Source organism: Cydia fagiglandana, chromosome 2 (assembly GCF_963556715.1).
Source record: "Cydia fagiglandana chromosome 2, ilCydFagi1.1, whole genome shotgun sequence".
Taxonomy (NCBI): Eukaryota; Metazoa; Arthropoda; class Insecta; order Lepidoptera; family Tortricidae; genus Cydia; species Cydia fagiglandana.
Window position 1 is genome coordinate 3222019 of NC_085933.1, and position 19097 is coordinate 3241115.

At 36.6% G+C, this 19097-nt stretch overlaps 1 protein-coding gene across 5 annotated transcripts in view; it reads left to right on the plus strand.

Moving 5' to 3' along the window:
• The window catches only part of LOC134674168 (calexcitin-1-like), a 168713-nt gene extending 160313 nt beyond the window's left edge, over window positions 1-8400 (plus strand). For all 5 annotated transcript variants that reach the window (XM_063532256.1, XM_063532233.1, XM_063532249.1 and 2 more), the window contains exons 4-6: window positions 3073-3192; window positions 4951-5163; window positions 7201-8400. In XM_063532256.1, coding sequence (XP_063388326.1) covers window positions 3073-3192; window positions 4951-5163; window positions 7201-7311 — 444 coding nt within the window. In that variant the 3' untranslated portion in view covers window positions 7312-8400. The remainder of the gene's footprint in view (window positions 1-3072; window positions 3193-4950; window positions 5164-7200) is intronic.
• The last annotated feature ends 10697 nt before the right edge of the window (window positions 8401-19097 follow it).

Below are 19097 nucleotides of genomic sequence, written 5' to 3' on the forward strand. Positions count from 1 at the left end.
CTTCAACTGCCTATTGAATAGCGTGTCTGATGTTTGCATTTTAAGGTCGTCGCTGATTTTATTGTAAATTTTGATTGCCATCATGTTTGGGCTTGATTTATGTAGCTTTAGTACAGAACTTATGGGTGGCGCCAGGTTATTCTTAAATCTACTTTCGAAACGTCGAGGACGGTCGGCAATTTTTGGGAAGAATTCCGGGTATTTCCTGACGAACTTGCAGATTTCTAAAATATAAATTGATGTCAACGTCAAAATTTTGTATTTAATAAAGTAAGGTCTGCAATTGTCGGAGTATGTAGTATTGGCTAGTATTCGTACACACTGTTTTTGGAGGACAAATATATCGTTTATGTCAGTACTGTTTCCCCAAAGAATTATCCCATAATTGAGCCATGAGGAAGCATAGGCATAGTAGGCAGTCAAAGCGCATTGAAAGTTGGTAGATTTTTTTAGTTCTCTAATGACATATATAAAGCTAGACATTTTGTTTTTGATTTTATTTAGATGTGATTTCCAGTTAATATGAGAATCTATATCTATTCCAAGAAGGGTAAAAGCGTCTACACACTCTAGGGTTTGTCCATTGAATGATATATTTATATCTAATGCGTCTTTTTGATAAGGCCTGAACTGTATAATTTTTGTTTTTGTAAAATTTATGTCTAAGTTGTGGTCAGTGAGCCAGTCTGTTAGTTTGGTCAATGTATTATGAATGTCACTTTGGAGGTTTTGATCATTTTTGCATGACATTAACACAGAAATATCATCCGCAAAAAGTACGCACAAGTCATTCAGGATCATTGGGAGATTGTTTATATAAATTAAAAATAATAAACAGCCGATACAGCTTCCTTGGGGAATTGAGTGTTCGACTACTTGAACCTCCGATCTTACGTAGCTGATCATACCTGTTTTATTGTCATTGTGTTGTATCTCGACATATTGTTTTCGGTTATCTAAATAAGACGTAAGCCATTTGTGCGCGGTACCCCTAATTCCTATTTCATATAGTTTGTCAAGCAGTATTTTATATTGCACCCTATCGTAAGCCTTCGACATATCTAAAAGAACACCAATTGCATACTTTTTTTCGTTTAAAATATTATATACTTCCTGCATATATTTATAGACGGCAAGTACAGTCGATCGGTTCCTGCGAAAACCGTTCTGACTATCGTTAAAAATGTTGTACTTTTCGCAGAACGAGTTTAGGCGTTTACACATGGCTAATTCAAAGATTTTTGAGGAAGTAGGTAATAAAGCAATCGGCCGGTAGTTATTAGGATCGGTCTTAGGGCCCTTTTTGTGGATTGGTTTTATGATGGATGTTTTTAGTTGATCGGGAAATATTCCATCAAAAAAAGATTTATTAACCAGCATATAATAAGGCAGTGTCAATTCGTCAGCGCAGCTCTTTATTAATTTCGGCGGTAATTCGTCGATGCCGTAACTATTTTTGTTTTTTAGGTGACGCATAATTCCATTAATCTCGCGCGGCTCGACCGGTTGCAGATACAAAGTGTTGAGTGTGCGGGGTCCCGGCCGCCCGCGCGGCTCCTCTCCCCCGGTGACTCGCCCGACTGATGCAAAAAATGTATTGAGTGCATTAGCGACCTGTTTCGGGTCCGACGTAAGATTTGTGTGGATCGCAAGTTCGATATTATGTCGTGTTTGTTTAGCAATTTTGTTGGTGCGTTCTTTTATTATCCTCCACATTGTTTTTGAAACGTTCTCGGTTTTTCGCATTTCTGATATGTATTGGTTCCTTTTTGATTGTTTGATGGCTCGCTTAAGAAGTTTTCCGTATTGTTTATAATGTTTGATAAGTACCGGATTTTTTGTGTATGTGACTAGCGTTTTTAGGAGTCTTTTGTTATTACACGATTTTTTTATTCCCTTTGTGAGCCAGTTTTTCTTAAACTTTGATTTTACATTTATTAACTTTTTTGGGATGCATCGATCAAGAATTTCCTTTAATGTGGTTTCAAAGATGTCATAATTTTTATTTATGTCATTGTTCGTGTCAAGTTTTTGTGTCCAATCTATTTTTTGTAACTCTAGCTTAAATGTTGAAATATTTTGTGAGTTAAAATGTCGTTTGTATATTTTCCACGGGATGGTTTCTTGTTTCTGCTGTTGAAATGTAATGTGTGTATTTATTATTGTACCTTTATGATCAGAAAAACCGAGATCACGCACGTAAGTATTTAAGGTTTTATCTTTAAAATTGGTAAATATCAAGTCCAAACAGGTTGACGAGGAGTTTGTAACACGCGTTGGTTCCTTTATGTATTGTTTGAAGTTGTATTCTAACATGCAATTCAATAAGGTTGAGGTATTTTTATTTTCCTCTAAAACATTTGTGTTCAGATCACCGCCAAAAATAACAGATTTATTATTATATTTTTTACTTAGGCATTCTAGGGCGAGTCTTAATTGAGTATAAAAAATATCATTACATTTATTGTTCCAATAAATTACTACGAGGAGAACATTTAATCGAGTGAGTTCTATCGCGGCGATCTCAATAACATATTCTATAGAATAATCCACGATATCCTTTCGTTCCTCGTATTGCAGGTTGTCTCGCAACAATATGCAGGCACCTCCGCCCGCGTAGTTAGTCCTGCAGTATGATGAGGCTAGCACGTATCCCGTAATGTTAATTATTTCGCTTTTTTCTTTCGATAGCCAGGACTCAGATATGCAAATGGCTTGATACTCGTTGTTATTGGATTCGATAAGTGATTCTAGTAGTGGTATTTTGTTATTTAAGCTTTGCATATTTTGATATAGTATGCTAAAGTTATAGTTTTTTTCGTTTCTAAGAGGTGGTGTTGTGACGAAATAAATTAATATTTTGCTCGTTACGGTCTACGGTAGTGGAGAGGCTCGAAGTGGCGTGTTCTTGTGAGCAGGCGGAGCTGGAGGTTTTGCTGATATCGTGTGTGGCCGAAGAGTAGCTCGCGTCCAACTGTACTGTTTCGGTTGGCTTATATTTCTTCCCGTTTATATACAGGGTGTTATTTCGTATGGTAGCGTAACAATATATTGTTTTCTTTTAACTCTTAGAAAATCTGCAGCCTCCGAGGATGGAAGCCTGGAGACCCGAAGCACACGGAGACGCACGAAACCATGATCAAGATTTGGGACGGGCTCAGGAAGAGGGCTGATTCCAACAGGGATGGACAGGTAAAATCTCGACGCAGATTTACTTTTTCACTTTTCCTGCTAGTAAAGCTGATATCGAAGTCGCGTGTAAGCGGCGTAAAGATCCCTTTTATGCTCAGACGAAAAGAAAAAGCATGTGTTACGACCCTTATTGACTTAATAAGCAATAATATAAGCAATAAAGTCCAAACCCTACTGCCATACAAGCTACCAGTGATTCAGCTGACGACGAGCATGCTCTCCTATTGAACAGATGATGTTAAACACACAGGTGATGTAGTAAATGAAATAAGTTTGAAAATAATAGTTATAAAATACAACAACTTAACATACACAATGACAATTTATTGTATTTGTTATTTTTTGTGTTTGTTAGCCGCGACCACGACCACGACCGGTGAAACCTGTGTCGAAACGTCGGTAAATAAAAGTAATAGAATAAATTCCCGATAGACCCGTCTATAAATGTGAGTTAATATGAATATATTGTTAATCTGAATGTCAGTAAAAGTCGTTATATGTGCTGCTTATTTCAAGTGGCAATATTGTTTAATTTATGAACAATAACCTTTTTATTTGAATTCACCTATGTGTGGTTAGAGTTTGACATCATCTGCACTAAAAGTTATTGGATATTCTAGTGACGAAGCAGCCCAATGGCAGCTCTGTGTATTTTCTGAAAATACTGCATTAATTTTTTTCAGCCAATTAGCAAAAATGTATTCCTTTATTATGCTTTGTAAGCGTACAAAAATTAATCATCATTCTAAACATGATTACTCAATTACATTCCCGTGCTACATCAACGGTCATCCACGTTTCCATTGTTAAAATAAATTTGGCTCTGTATTAAGCATTTTTGTCCAGTAATTCCCTTATTGTTCCCGGTAGGTTTTATGAGGACCATCACGTTTGACCGGGCACGGTGGATATAGTAATCAGATTTTTATGGGTTGGGGATTGTCTTTTTCCAAATTTCCTGTGGATCCCGCATTGTTTATTGAGTCCGTGACTTATAATTAGTAAATTATTGGATTTCATTGTCCTGATATAGTTTTATCATTTTCAAACAAAGCCGTCTCCTTTTGTTATAAGCGTTTACAGAATGGTTACTACTTTGGACGCGTAGTTAGATTCGTATTTTTGAATGCGGAGTCCGTACCTAAAAATAAACAACTACATTTGCTGCTTTTAGTATTCTGATTAACTTATCAAATTGAGATAGACGCTGTATTAAATTTGAACGAGATTTTCGTTTAAATACCTTTGATGTCAGTTTCAAATTTAGCTCCATTTCAGAGTATAAAGTACTAAAGCCTTTTAAAATACACGCCGCATTTATATGGCAGTAAATTCTGCAATCATTTTTGATTACTTATGTAAATACGAATTTAGAGAGTGAAAGCTATTTCAATAAATGTAAATTCGGGGTTGGCACGAATTCTGGGAGTAATAGTAATTTCAATAAATTTGAATCTTTTTATACCTGCTTTATGTGAAATAAAATCATACGTGCATTATTCTGTAACGTATTCGTAATACATTGAATGGGTTGATATAACAGATATATAGAGGTTCTATTCTGCTCATCTCGCATACCTATAAGACAGTCTAAAAGTGAGTTGCACCTGCACCGAGTCCGAGTGACCGAGTGGTTCAGGCATCTGTCGCGTAAACGGAGGACGCTGGTTCGATTCCAGCCTTGGGCACTGGAGGCCTTAGTTATATTTTCCTTTGTACTTATATGATATTTATTAATAATATGTTTTTTATCACCAGGTCTCCGTTGAAGAGTGGGTATCCATGTGGAACGACTACGCCCAGAATCCGGCCTCGGCCCTAAAATGGCAACAGTTGTACAGCCAGTTCATGTTCCAACTCGAAGATGCCAGTGCAGATGGCTCCATAGACTGTGACGAGTTCACTACGGTTTGCTCCTCCTACGGCATTGATCCTCAGGAGTGCAAGGTGGCGTTCAGTAAGATGGCTAAGGTAAGACCAATGTTTACGTAACACGTAAGGTTCCAACTGGAGAACGCCAGTGTATACGGGTCCAAGGATTGTGACGAGTTTACCATAGTGTGCTCGTCCGATTGTATCGATCCTCAGGAGTGCAAAGTGGCGTTCAATAAGATGGCTAAGGTAAGATTTTGTAGAAAAGATGTTAGAACTGGATAATGTCGTAGCATACCTACGGTCTATGACGAGTTCACTTCAGTCTGCTGATTCTCATCCAACATAAGGACTTCAAAAATTCGTTTCACTTCGAAAGATAAACAGTATGCTGGAGTGTCGATGACTAAGTTTTCCTTATCCACTTTGAGCGTCCAGTGCGTATTTACACTGCGACAGATTGCTGTGCGAAGCAATCTTTTAATCTTTTATTTGTGTTGCTAAGTAAATCTGTAACTCGCTTCAGGAATAGATGTAATCGGTTTTAAAACGGAATTAACCTAAATCAAGGGTACTTTATAAAGACCGATTATAAATCTGCATTCTGCAATGAAAACATATTTGGCAATTAGGTACATAATAAACGTATTTGTGTGAAACTTTGACGTTCATCAATCAATATCATTTATTTGCAAGAATACTTAATTATAGTTACAGGATGTTCTTGTAGAATATTGTACAGTATTCTATCGTACTTAAACGATGTGCAAATTTCATATTACCTAACAATAATAATTTTCAGTCTTGCACATATGCGAGACAGAAAATGATTATAAATATTATTGAATTTATTCATTGTAGTATTTATTCATTGTGGATAGGTGTCGCCAATTATTTATATTTCTTTGAATATTCCGGAATATTTACTAGTAAATAAACTGGAAACATTGAATTCGTCGAAACGTTTGCTATATAGATAAAGCCTTACAATAAGCTCAAGAAGGCTCAGTAAAATGTGCTACTGTTGGGGCCTAAATAGTAAGTTTATTGGACATACTATGGACTAAAAATATTCGTATATTTTTTCGATGAAGGATTAAATAATAGTTACGAACACAGACCATCACTCTCAGTCATTTTGACTGGTTGACATATTACTCAGGTATGTTATAAAATGTTCATATGATTATTATTCAAAATAAAATGCCTTACATAATCTCCCTGTACAATAAGGGACGACATCAATTCTACATTAGCCGTAATGGCAGGAAACATGAAATCATAAAGTTAAGAGCTTTGGCTATAATTTTATTCCCGCAATTCATTTACAATACAAATGTATTGTTATTTTCTTTTATTGAGTTTCTTTTTTACTCGTAAATCTTGTGTTAATGCGTCGGGCATTATGATTTTTCAATGATTATGGTTTAATTTATTTATAATATGTACCTGCCTATACTTTTTCCTCATTATAATGGCTGTTATTCATAGCTCAGGCTCCAATTTCAACATTTGTATTTTCTTGGTATCGGTAAGAAAAAAACCAGATTTCAGAAATAATTAAATAATTGGCAAAAAATCATAAAGTCCCAAATTGTATACCTGTATATGGCACTGGTCCCACCGCGAGCTAGTAAGCTATGAGCTATCGGCGATAAACACGAACAAAAGATAAGCACTCCCGTGTAAATAAAAGAGACACGGCGATATTTATAGCTCACCGCTGGGCGAGTAACTATAAATATCGCCGTGTCTCTTTTATTTACACGGGAGTGCTTATCTTTTGTTCGTGTTTATAGCCGATAGCTCATAGCTTACTAGCTCGCGGTGGGACCAGTGCCTATACCACGTGCTTTTTAGGGGACGCTATTACGAAGACTCCACTGTCCGTCCGTCCGTCTGTCTGTCACTGTCACCAGGCTGTATCTCATGATAAGACAGTTGAAATTTTCACAGATGATCTATTTGTATCCGCTATAACACCAAATACTAAAACGTACGGAATCCTCGGTGGGCGAGTCCGACTCTCACTTGTTTATTGAAAACGGTACGAAGATTCTACTTAAATTTTGATCCTAACCTCCAATACCTAAATTTAGTTTTTGTTAGTATTCACAGCATTTTTCTTTTTATCAGGGCAAGCCCAACGTGTACTGGGAGGAGTTCCAAGAGCTGTGGAAAGAGTACTTCTCCACCGAAGACCCGACTGCCGCCGGGAACTTCATATTCGGCAGGACCAGCTTCTAAGCCAGCTTAGCCTGTCTGCGGAACGCCCGTATGAAACATTCCACTATTGAGTGTAAGATCTCGTGCACATTGGCGGTTATTCGTCCAGCTTTATTTATACTGCGCATCTTTATTATGCACTTATCTGCCGAAGGATGCCAAATAGGGTGTCTGGAAAGGCAATCTTGGTCTTTCATATTAAGCGGTTCAAACGCCGCCTGCAAACTGTCCAATCGTCATCGCCTAGGCGATTAACCGCTAATGCGTACGAGCGCTAATGTGACACTTGAAAAACTGTCAAACTGCTGAGTCACACCAAACCAGCGGTTTAACAGCTGCGCTTCACCTGTTGCAAAGTGTCTCTTGTCTAATATAAATACAGTTAAATGTGTCTGTGTTCAAAGCATAGAATAATTCCTGATCTTTCTCTCTTAGTGGATCAATGCGTGATTTCGAAACTATGAATAGTATTGAATTTTAAAAATGCTCAAAACTTTAAGCATTTTAATAGTCATTTTCAAATCCTTAGGATTTATCTTATGACAACGAAATGATTCACTTATCTCATATAGCATATCTTGTAGTTCATATCTAAAACTAATTCTAACACCTACTGTTATGCAATATGTTACCCGAATTATGGATATTGAAAAGCTTTTAATAGTTACTTTCAACTTTAATCTGCTTCGTATCTCCATTAATCGATATAAGAAACTTTTTAAACTATGTAAAATCAAATACTTATAGTGTTTTATTCTATTTGTCATACGAATGAATAAGGAATGATTTAAAATCTATGAATATACAAGAGAAAATATTTATTAAATGGTTATTGTATTTATAAATTCAATTTATGGTAGTGGTGAGTGTGAGAATGTTGCAAGTCTACGTTTAACCCAGTGATTATAAAAACGCGCGTTTCAAACGCTCGTCTGTTTTCTTCACGCTGTTCTAGTCATTTGAAAGTTATATTTATAAATGAAATTCTATTTATATTGTGTTATTGAATGTGCAATTTTATCATAGATATGAGTTTGTAATACTCTAAATACCCCGATATGTCCTGAGTCGCCAAGCATAGAGATTCGAATAAATGTATGTATTTAATAATTTGATGTTTTATTCTACTCACACTTTTATATTCTCTACGATTGGTCATACTAGATATATCTATTATGTACGAGCAACTTGTAGTATCATTGTAGTATCATTATGAAGTGAAAGTCATGCGAGAATTTTATTATGTGCCAATCACCAAGACTATCGTCAAGGACTTATCAAACCCAGTTCCAAATCATAACGAGTAGCCAAATATGAATCGGGCTCCAGAAAAAGAAGAAAATCAAGAAATCAATAAAAAGAAAAATGTAGAACCATAGATGAGCTTCAAAAATAGTTCACACTATTAATTAGAATGCACAAAACGTCTCCCTTCGTCGAACCTCACTCTCATCTTGCGTATGATACTAACTAGTACATATACTCGTAAACATAGTTCTACGTTTTTCCTTTTAATACATTCCTTTCTTTTCTTTCATCATTAACACGCGCCTATATCGGAACTAACCTCCAAGCACGAAAACGTTAGTCTGCAACCTTTCAGCTCCCTTGTCATATTACGTGTAACTTATAAGCAAGTCATGTTCGCCCATAATATCCGACGTCATAATGAGACCACATATGCGCCACGGGACTCTCATATCCGTCGGATATCGATTCTTTATTAACGCTGTGTATTTTGGCATCGTATTTATAAGCATATCGTAATAGGTTTAGACTGGAGTGGCATTCAGATTTTTGAATTGGGTATTGCTTTGATATTAGGTACTAGGCACTGTCTTCTTCTTCGCGTTATCCCGGCACTCGCCACGGCTCTAGGGAGCCTGGGGTCTGCTTGACGACTAATCCCAACAATTGACGTACCTAGGTATTAGTTTTTACGAAAGCGAATGCCATTTGACCTTCCAACCCAGAGGAGAAACTAGGCATTACTTATCCCAAATTTGGGATTAGTCCGGTTTCCTCACGATGTTTTCCTTCACCGAAAAGCAACTGGTAAATATCAAATGATATTTCGTACATACCTAAGTTCCGAGGTACTATTAGGCACTGTGAAGCCTGGAGTTTCTCTGGGTTAGGAAGTCAGATGGCCGTCGCTTTCGTAATAAAGAGTAAATATTTACGCCAATTCTTGGTATTAGTTGCCAAGTAGATCGCAGCCACAGACTCCCAATAGCCGTGGCAAAAACGGGCCTTCATCCCGTATAATTTATTTAAATTTATTAGGTATTGGACAATTTTATACAGATTGACCAAGTCCCACATAAAAGAAAGCTCAATAAGGCTTGTGTTATAATTAAGTTTTAAAGCTACCTCCACCCTTTCGAGGACATACCTTTTGTCCATAAACATCACATTCAGACAAACCCTGCTATATACTACAACTGCAACTGCTGACGAAAATTTTGGCACCGAAACATACCTTCGGGGATTATGTCAAGTCAGCCCCGAAGTGATAACAATCGGAAGTTTCAAGACAAGCTGGCTTTAAGCCCGACAGTCGTATCCGACGTTACCGGTCGGTGGACTGCTGGATTTAGTCGAACTAAACTTGAATATTATTTACTGTATTCAATTTAATATTGTCTCAGTTACCGCGATAGTTACCTACATGAAATAAAACGATTGAAACGGATTATATCTCGTATATTGAATTCATACTACATCCCGACGTTACGAACTCTTTACAGCGTTCGTGGTCAACGGGTGACTGAGGAAAAACTACACTGTGCAAAAACTACCCACTTACAAAATAATGAACCATCATAAACTATAAATTTTCAGGCCAGTTATACATGCAAAATTGGTTCATAAGGCTACTTTTACATTACAACTATTAGACCGGGAGATAGTAACACATTTTACTGGGTCATTTGTACCAGTATGGCGGTTCGTCAGGGGTCTAAGTACGTAATGAACGAAATAAAAATGATGGTCTTAGCGCTGGTACCGGCGGCCCAATCGCGTGGGCGTTAGTCGAACGTGTCGGATAAAATACGAGTGTCGAACGATTTGTTCCACAAAAATCCTCGTATTTTCCGATAGTCCGTAAAAAAGAAGTAGGCGGTAGCGTAATGCCATACTTCTCCGGTGTGACTTACAGCCCGCCATACTGAGGCGAACACATTAATTAAAAAAAAAACAATTCAACCATTTGTGCCAAGCTAATTTTTGCACAGGTGATCATCGTCGAGCAGCCATTCATCGATATCACCATGCCATACTCTTCGGACGGTTCCAAATGGCCGCCATACCGCCGCAAGGGAGTATTTTTTTTTTTGCTAAACGATTTTTGGAACCATCCATTTATGGCGGCCATTTGGAACCATCCGAAAAGTATGGCATGGTGATGTCCATGAATGGCTGCTCGACGATGATCACCTGTGCAAAAATTAGCTTGACACAAATGATTGAATTGTTTTTTTTTTTATTAATGTGTTCGCCTCAGTATGGCGGGCTGTAAGTCACACCGGAGAAGTATGGCATTACGCTACCGCCTACTTCTTTTTTATGGACTATCGGAAAATACGAGGATTTTTGTGGAACAAATCGTTCGACACTCGTATTTTATCCGACACGTTCGGCTAACGCCCACGCGATTGGGCCGCCGGTACCAGCGCTATGACCATCATTTTTATTTCGTTCATTACGTACTTAGACCCCTGACGAACCGCCATACTGGTACAAATGACTCAGTAAAATGTGTCACTATCTCCCGGTCTATATAGCGATATAATCTGTTTCAATAGTTTTATTTCACGTATTAAATTTATTTATTAAAACTATTTCAATTTGCATTAATTAAGTTATTTTAAGACAAACATGCAGAAACTATCGTTTCATACCTATTTTATGACATCTAATCTATGTAGCACCTACTTATCAAGATGACAAATGCAAGATCTTTGGAGTTGCGTATCTTTTTATAGAGATGCTATGGTCACCTTTCTGTTTTTAGGAAATAAAAAATGTACTGGGACAGCTTGGGCTTTCATTTCCGCACAGAATCAGGAGCACTTCAAACCTATCAAATTCAATCAAAATCTGTCTAAAAAGACATCTATGAATGGCGGAGCAGAATATTTCAACGTGAATATGATCTAAAATTTCACTATACCGATACTTTGATTACATAATAGGGAAATTAACCCTTATCTTGGCAAGGCTCAAAATATCTTAAATATAAACATTTTTTTAGTTTTTTGTCACCTATTGAGCATACTAGACTATTAAAAAATAAGAAAAAAAATCCAGGATTTTCCAGTTTCGGAAAATCATATGTATCATATTTGATACAGTGCCAATAACTCGACAAAATAGTTACCTACTTTTTAAAAGAAAAATGTAGATTTTAATAAAAATAAAACATGTAATGCAACAGAAATTAGCATTTACTGCTAATTAAACGCAATCTAAAGCATCAGATGACTATTAAACCTGTAAATATAAAATATATCTACGAATACCTGATCACATGGGCGGAAAATTTGATCCCGTAAAGTTTCAAAAAAGTCGTCAGCAAAAAGTTGAGTAAAATATGAAAAGTAAACAAATAATTAAAAGTAAAAAAAAAATTTTTTTTTTTTACTTTGGGGCCATTTTTTGCCATACACATATTTTTCCGTGCTACGGGCTACGGCGTAGCAATAGTGCTACAGCATACGAATATATAGTTAAATAACATCTAGTTCTTAAAAAAATCAAAGTTAAATAACTAAATAATACGACAACTAATATTCTATAATTGAAGCATGTTTTGTAACCCCACAAAAATAAAAAAATTAAAAAATCATATAAATCTATTTTGACGATAACTTGGCAATGTATTAAATGTAATACAATCCTTTCGATATGTACATTTCTGAGTTCTTGGCACTGTATCAAATATAATACATAACAGTTTCATGTAAGGTTCTATGTATTAAATGTTTTTAAATTCAAAGGCATTGTAAATATGTATGCATTAAGAGCCAGTAAAGACATCAAAATGTAGATTATGGAAAAATATATACTAACATAAGAAATAAATGCAAAACTTCCTGTATGAACCGAAATCTATTGTTTCCGCGGCGCCATGTTGATTATTACTAATTAATTTACAATGACACTCGTGCCCATTATTTTTTTCTATAAGTAAGGAGGGTAGCTCGACATATTGATGGTAGAATTATTTTGTTAGGTAATAAAGTGAACTTGCTAGATTTTTTTAAGTTCCATGTATCACGGGTGTTACGATGCCAAGATAAGGGTTAATAATTTGTTTAACGGCTAAGTTGCGTTACCTATGCATAAGAAAAGTCGCTAGCGGCACGCGTTCCAAACAAACGAAGGCAGGTAGAATCTTTGCAGCGAAAAATTGCTACATCAACCACTCGGATGATAACAATCTGACTGCAGGACAAACTGGCTTTGAGCCCATCAGTTTTATCGCTTCCACTGTCTCAGAATCCGCTGCAAAAACGATGATAGGATTTATTTGGACGGAGCTTAGTAGAACAATTGATAGGTATCATTCAAAGATCGAATTAAAAACAAGATGAACGATTGCGATTGGTCGCAACTATTTGCGGTAGACTGCACGATTGGCTCGAATTCGTGAGTGACACCGCTGAACTATAGTCGCACCAATAAAAGTCTGCAGCGGATTTGATAGCCCACGTATAGCGTTATGTATACGTCGTAATTTCATACAAGTTTGACGTTTAAAATGACACTTGCACTGCGTGGGCTATCAAAATCGCTGCAGAATTTTTACGGTCTGACTATAGCACCATTTTTAGTGCCCGTAAAAAGATATACTTCAATGATGGAAAACTTTTGACTATCGATACTTCTGTAACAAGATTTTATTTATCTACTTTTACTTGTGCGATATCTAACTACATATACATCTGCGCCCTATTTCAGCCTGCGCCAATTTATTTAAACTAGACTTAACTTCGGCTTGAAAGCCGCAACTTGCTCCAAACTTCAGTTTTTAAGTGTCAACACTTTTTAACGATGGAAGTCTGGAAAAAAATGCGGAAGCGTCTTTCGATCCGGCAGCTTAATAGGTTGCCGCAACATGGTAAGGATTTTAAAAGTGTTGTGATTTCAGTGAAATATGATTCTTTATTAATATAATCTTATGGTTATTTTTTATTACAATTATGTGGAAGTCACTTCAGCGGCGTGGGCTTCCCCCATTATTTTTCACAGTTTTTCAGAAAATATAGCTTAAAGTATGACTTACGCTAAATCACCTCAGTTTTCTATAGAAAGTATCACGTTCACCGATTACCCTTCATAGAAAACAAAGTGTTGGAAGCTTCGGCCCTAAAGTGAGTTATCCTTTAGTATGACTTTAAAATTTATTAGAATAACTTGCAGAAGAATACCTCAATCTGTTCCAGTATATCCCACCAAAATAAAGTGCTCACACTCGAAATTACATATGCACGAGCGCCTCTATTATTTATACCCGATTCACGAATCAATTTCATGGTGTCTCCTCTGCCGCGTCACGGGACCGTTTTGCTGCAAAGCCGTAAGAATTGGCCCGCCGTTCCATCACGAATTAGCCCCATTTGTCTCCGCGAGGGTGCGGGACCGAAATATGTGGCTAATTTACACCGTAGAGATACCCAAGTACATGAACGCGACGCGGATGTGTCTATTTTACGAAAGACGCATTTGTATGATGACCACGGGCCTAGGGAAGTCAGCGAAGATGACAATCTTAGGTACATCAATAAACGCCAAAGAAAAGAAAAAAATATATCATGTGACGTGACTGTTTCTATACATTATGTACTTCATTATCATCATCATTAGGCCTTGTGCATCTTTACAGATGATTTAAGCAGCATCTATGACTTACCTATGTTATCTAGCAACAGCGTCGCTCGTGGCTATATAACCCGATCCTTGAACGACACAGTCGCCCACATTTGTAACAAATAAAAGTGCATTGAGGATCCGCATCGAGGTGACCTAAATAAACAGGTACTTATAATACCTTAATAAGTTTTCTGTCCAATACACTAGTAAAATTTTTACAAGTTGTTTTTACCTAAATACATGAAGGATTACTATGATTAAAGTATGGATACGTATGCTTGTGTAGTATGTTCCATTACTTATCTGATTTTGATTAATGATGTGAACGAAACAGTAAAATAAGTATGTGTGAATCGATTCACTTTTGTTTACCAACAGAAAAAAGTCACATTGTTAAAGAAGGATCTACTAAACAAAAAACTGTGTAGCTTAACTTCAAACTCGGGTAAATCCATTCGACCCTCTCAGCAAATATTTACTCTATTACCTTTTCTCGATACCAAAATCGCATTATCTGATAGGTGGATTTACCCGAGTTTCGAGTTAAGCGACTCAACTGTAATCGAAGTTATTGAACTTTTTACTGGTTGGTGTAATAGGCAGCTGCAAACTCAAACCGAGGCGAAGCGAAGCGACGGTGTTTTTTTTATTTTCACGGGAAAATACGAGTATTACCAGGCGTGTCTCACTCCGCGATTTCGTCGCTTTGCTACAGGTAGCTAAAAGTACATCCGTTCGGCCCCAATTTTGGGGTTTGCCATAAGCCGCGCGTGGCGTCGTCGCCACCTAGCGGCCATATCTGTGCTGATCGTAGCAAAGCGTTTTGTTAGAGAGTGAGTCTTCTGTACTTAGTACTATTATTTATCTTGTGGTATTACCCTATTACCTTTTCTTAATACCAAAATCGCATTATCTGACAGATGGATTCACCCGAGTTTCGAGTTAAGCGACTCAACTGTAATCGAAGTTAAACTTTTTACTGGTTGGTGTAATAGGCAGCTGCAAACTCAAACCGAGGCGAAGCGAAGCGACGGTGTTTTTCATTTTCACGGGAAAATACGAGTATTATTTACTCATCAATTCCTCGACCCGTGGAACTTTGGAGGAAATAATTAAATGGGCTCCGTCAGTGTAATCCTCTAATTAACTGCTGGATTTTCTCGGTAGTAAATTTACGTCATTTTAATTTTCTTATTTATAGAAAATAAATTATAATTTTTAACTTATTTTATTTTTTACTTATATTACTAAATATTCAAATAATAAGTACGAAGTGTCTTTGAAACATTAAACTTTTAATAAAGAAGATAAGGCCTTGTCAAAACATCAAACAAAAAAATATAAATGGAATTTAAAATAATACCAAAATATAAATTGTAATCGATTAAGACAGTTCTTCGATATTTTACATGGAAAGGTTTTCTTAGTTCTTTGAAATCAGGGTGCAAAGCTGTATTTAATTTTAGAGTTTTCCTCTTCAGCTCCTTATAAATAAGCACGAGAGGTAAACAACAACTTTGTTCCATTACACAAATAACTATTATCCTTAAAGATAAATACTTAGTTATATAACAGAGAAAACAATATTATTGTGATTAAGTTCAAAAATGTATAATCATCTATTTTTATACATGTGTAGCTCTGTAATATGTACAATGATGCAAGCAACAAAACGTACTTTAGTCGCCTCATGATTAGCAAAACAAATTCAATATTTTCTACAATCTGACGACGTAAACAGTATTCGTTACATTCCTTAAACGTAAACAAAAAACAAAAGAGAAACTCACAAATCCCACTCAATAAACAACTTAACGTTCTCTCTGTATACAGCACGTTCAATGCTTATTCAATATTCCAACAGCAATATCCGAGGCATGATTTATGTCTCCTGCCTTCTGCCTCGTGCTTATACTTGCCTTTTCTTGCGTCATCCGTCACCGTTATTGTACCTGCCAGGCACCTCAACATTTTTCATTTGGTTTCTATGCGGTAATGCTTTGGGACTTTGAATAGGAATGGCTTCTTGCGAAGGGGGAGAGAAATGGGAGTTGAGAGAAAGGACTTGAATGTTGGCAAATAAGGCCTGATTCGAATTCAATCTGCCAAATTGAAAACCCTATTAATGGTACTGAAGCTAGCTGAATCAAGATTTGTTTTTCCATAATTTATTGAAAATTTGTTTAAAAATTGTTATTTATAAGTAAATTCATCATTTTCCATTTCTTCCCGCTCCTGTCGTTAGTTTTGTTGTATGCCCTCCATCATACATCCGACAGTGTTTTTTGACAGTTTCTTAGTTTGAGTCCTATCAAGAACAATGTTTATTTTGAAATATTATATTGCATATAGTTTTTGTTGTTTTAACGAACTAATTCCTTGGACACTCCACTCCATACCGTTCAATAGGTCAATACTGTGGGACTTTGTTGAATCAAGTTTTTTGGTCCGATTTCGAGGGTACTGGCTTAAGCATGCTGATTGCCTCATAAACATCGTGGATCATCTCCAAATATTATCAAAGTAATATTGGAAATCCGCATTATTAAACTAAAGCTGCGAACCGTTTCTTTTAGTGATGTTGGTGTCGATTTCTCTGTCGAAAAGTAACCAATGCCCGGTAACTGACACCACATCGACGAAATTCCTGATACGCCAGATATTTGAAGATATGTCTAGATCCTCATTGTTTCATGGATATTGCAATGAAATTACCTTTCAGTATTGGTATAATATTAGGTAACAGGTTATGTTGGAAATTAGTTATGTGCAAGTTTCTTCCATACTTATCAAGTTTTTGACAGCAATTTGGCGCCTAATTAAAAAGACGGCGGCGTTTATTTGATTTTATTGATCATCTTAGAATTGATAAAAAAAAAATTTTTTGGTATAATAATTTTGTGATTCTGATAATTATAATGTCGTAGTGTATATATAAAGTAAGCTAGAAAATATCCAAGAAAAATCACTCTGAATTTGTCAAATTTGTTTCGAATCAGGCCTTAATATTGAAATCAGGAGCAGGGAGTTACAAAGAGTGCGCAGTGCCATAGATGACGCAATGATTTTATTTAGGCACTTTTATGATGGATCTGTTGTAACGAATGGACGTCAGCAAGGCCGTATTATTAAGCCATCGTTGTCCGTCTTAATTTTATAAACTTTTTTTATTTACTTACATTTTGATTTAGGCATCAAGGCTCATATTACAAATAGCTTATAGAATCAAAACTAAACACTATTTAGACGATTTTGCCCACTTGAATCATCTGCTTTTGAGTTTATAGGATTCAGTTCGCCTATCGTCTGATCCACCATCTCGTATGTATCGTGACTGTGCTACCGTCAAGTTATTAATAAGAGCATATGTCAAGTCGAGATGTAATTTTTATAAGACCCTGAATTATTTAAACTTTATAACTGCGCTCATTGCGTCCATCAAATGTTTATGTCAATTTAATGGGCAGTTTCCACGGCAATTACTATTTTATGGTCCACCCTCACATGATACAAACTTCGCATTTATATGAAAAGTGTTTGTTCCGCGAAAGTACTAAGTACCTTATAATAATATTGTACTCATCAATATAAAATGAGTAATTTTCTGTAGGTTTATAAGTTCAAAGATATAGTCATCTTGCTTGACTGTGAGAGTGACATAATCTGTGATTATATATTCTATTTTATTTAAACTTGCTGTGGCCTATTTTATAAAGCTACAAGTTACAATTTACAAGCGGAAGTCTCTTTCTAACCCTATGTGTTAGAACGAGACTTCCGCTTGTAAATTGTAACTTGTAGCTTTATAAAATAGGCCACTGGAATCATCTTCACGATTACGGATCACGGTTTCAGATTAATTTCTTCCCACAAACGCTTGGTTATGGAATGAACGGGCTGTCGAGGTTTTCCAAAGGAACTACATACATTATGAGCTTCTTCATGAATACAGGTTTTTAGGTGACGCCGCTGGTGTTGCAAGTAAAATATTAAAACCGGAACTGGATCCAAGCTCAGTAATTACCGAAAGCACCATTAATTCCGAACCTGCTGCAAGACTAAAACAAACTTTAACAAAGCATTTGCTATTAGAAATTTCCAATGCGAACTTTACAATCTAAAATCCTTGTCGGCCTTGTTCCAAAGGCTTCAAAGGAGCCTTTTTGTTTTAGAAGAAAGCTTACGTCGCGACTCTTTTATGATCGGCTCAGCCGGCCTAGCCAAGATGACAATCGCTATCGCTTCGACAAAGAAACGCTTAGTGTCTCTCTATCACTCTTCCATATTAGTGCGACAGTGACAGTTGCGTTTCGATCGCTTAGGAGCGTAAGCGATTGGCAGTTTGGCTACGCGGCCAGAGCCGATATGTACTTAGCCGCAACAAAGGGGACGGACAAATCGCTCACGAACCGATGTAAGTTTTGAAGACGATTTTTTTAAGTATCCTAATAATATACCTATATTATCATGGTCAGGCATTGGATTATAGAGGACAAATTTCAATGACAGCAGACAGTTGCTATGTCGATGTAATCGGAATAGGAAGTCCCTACCTGGCCTTGAAATTTTGCCCCCTGAATTTGTTTGTTGCACTAGTAACAGTAAATATGTAGTTACCTAGATATTTAAGCTGTAGGTACACATATAGTGTCAACCTCTGTAAGTTTGATTTCATTTTTCAATAAAGCCATTTTACGTTAATCATAATAATAGTTACCCTGAAGAGCCTGAAGCTTGGAGGATATAACCAACGGAGACGCCATGTCTAAAATTTTCGGTACAAAATAGTCTGCCGTTTTTTGCGGGGGAGGGGCACATCAAATGTATAGGTACGTCATGTCAGATAAACGTCAGTCCATACATATGGTTGACATCAGGTTGACCATTGGCCGCCTATTTTCGACAGAGGGGAACGCCTGTTAATGGCG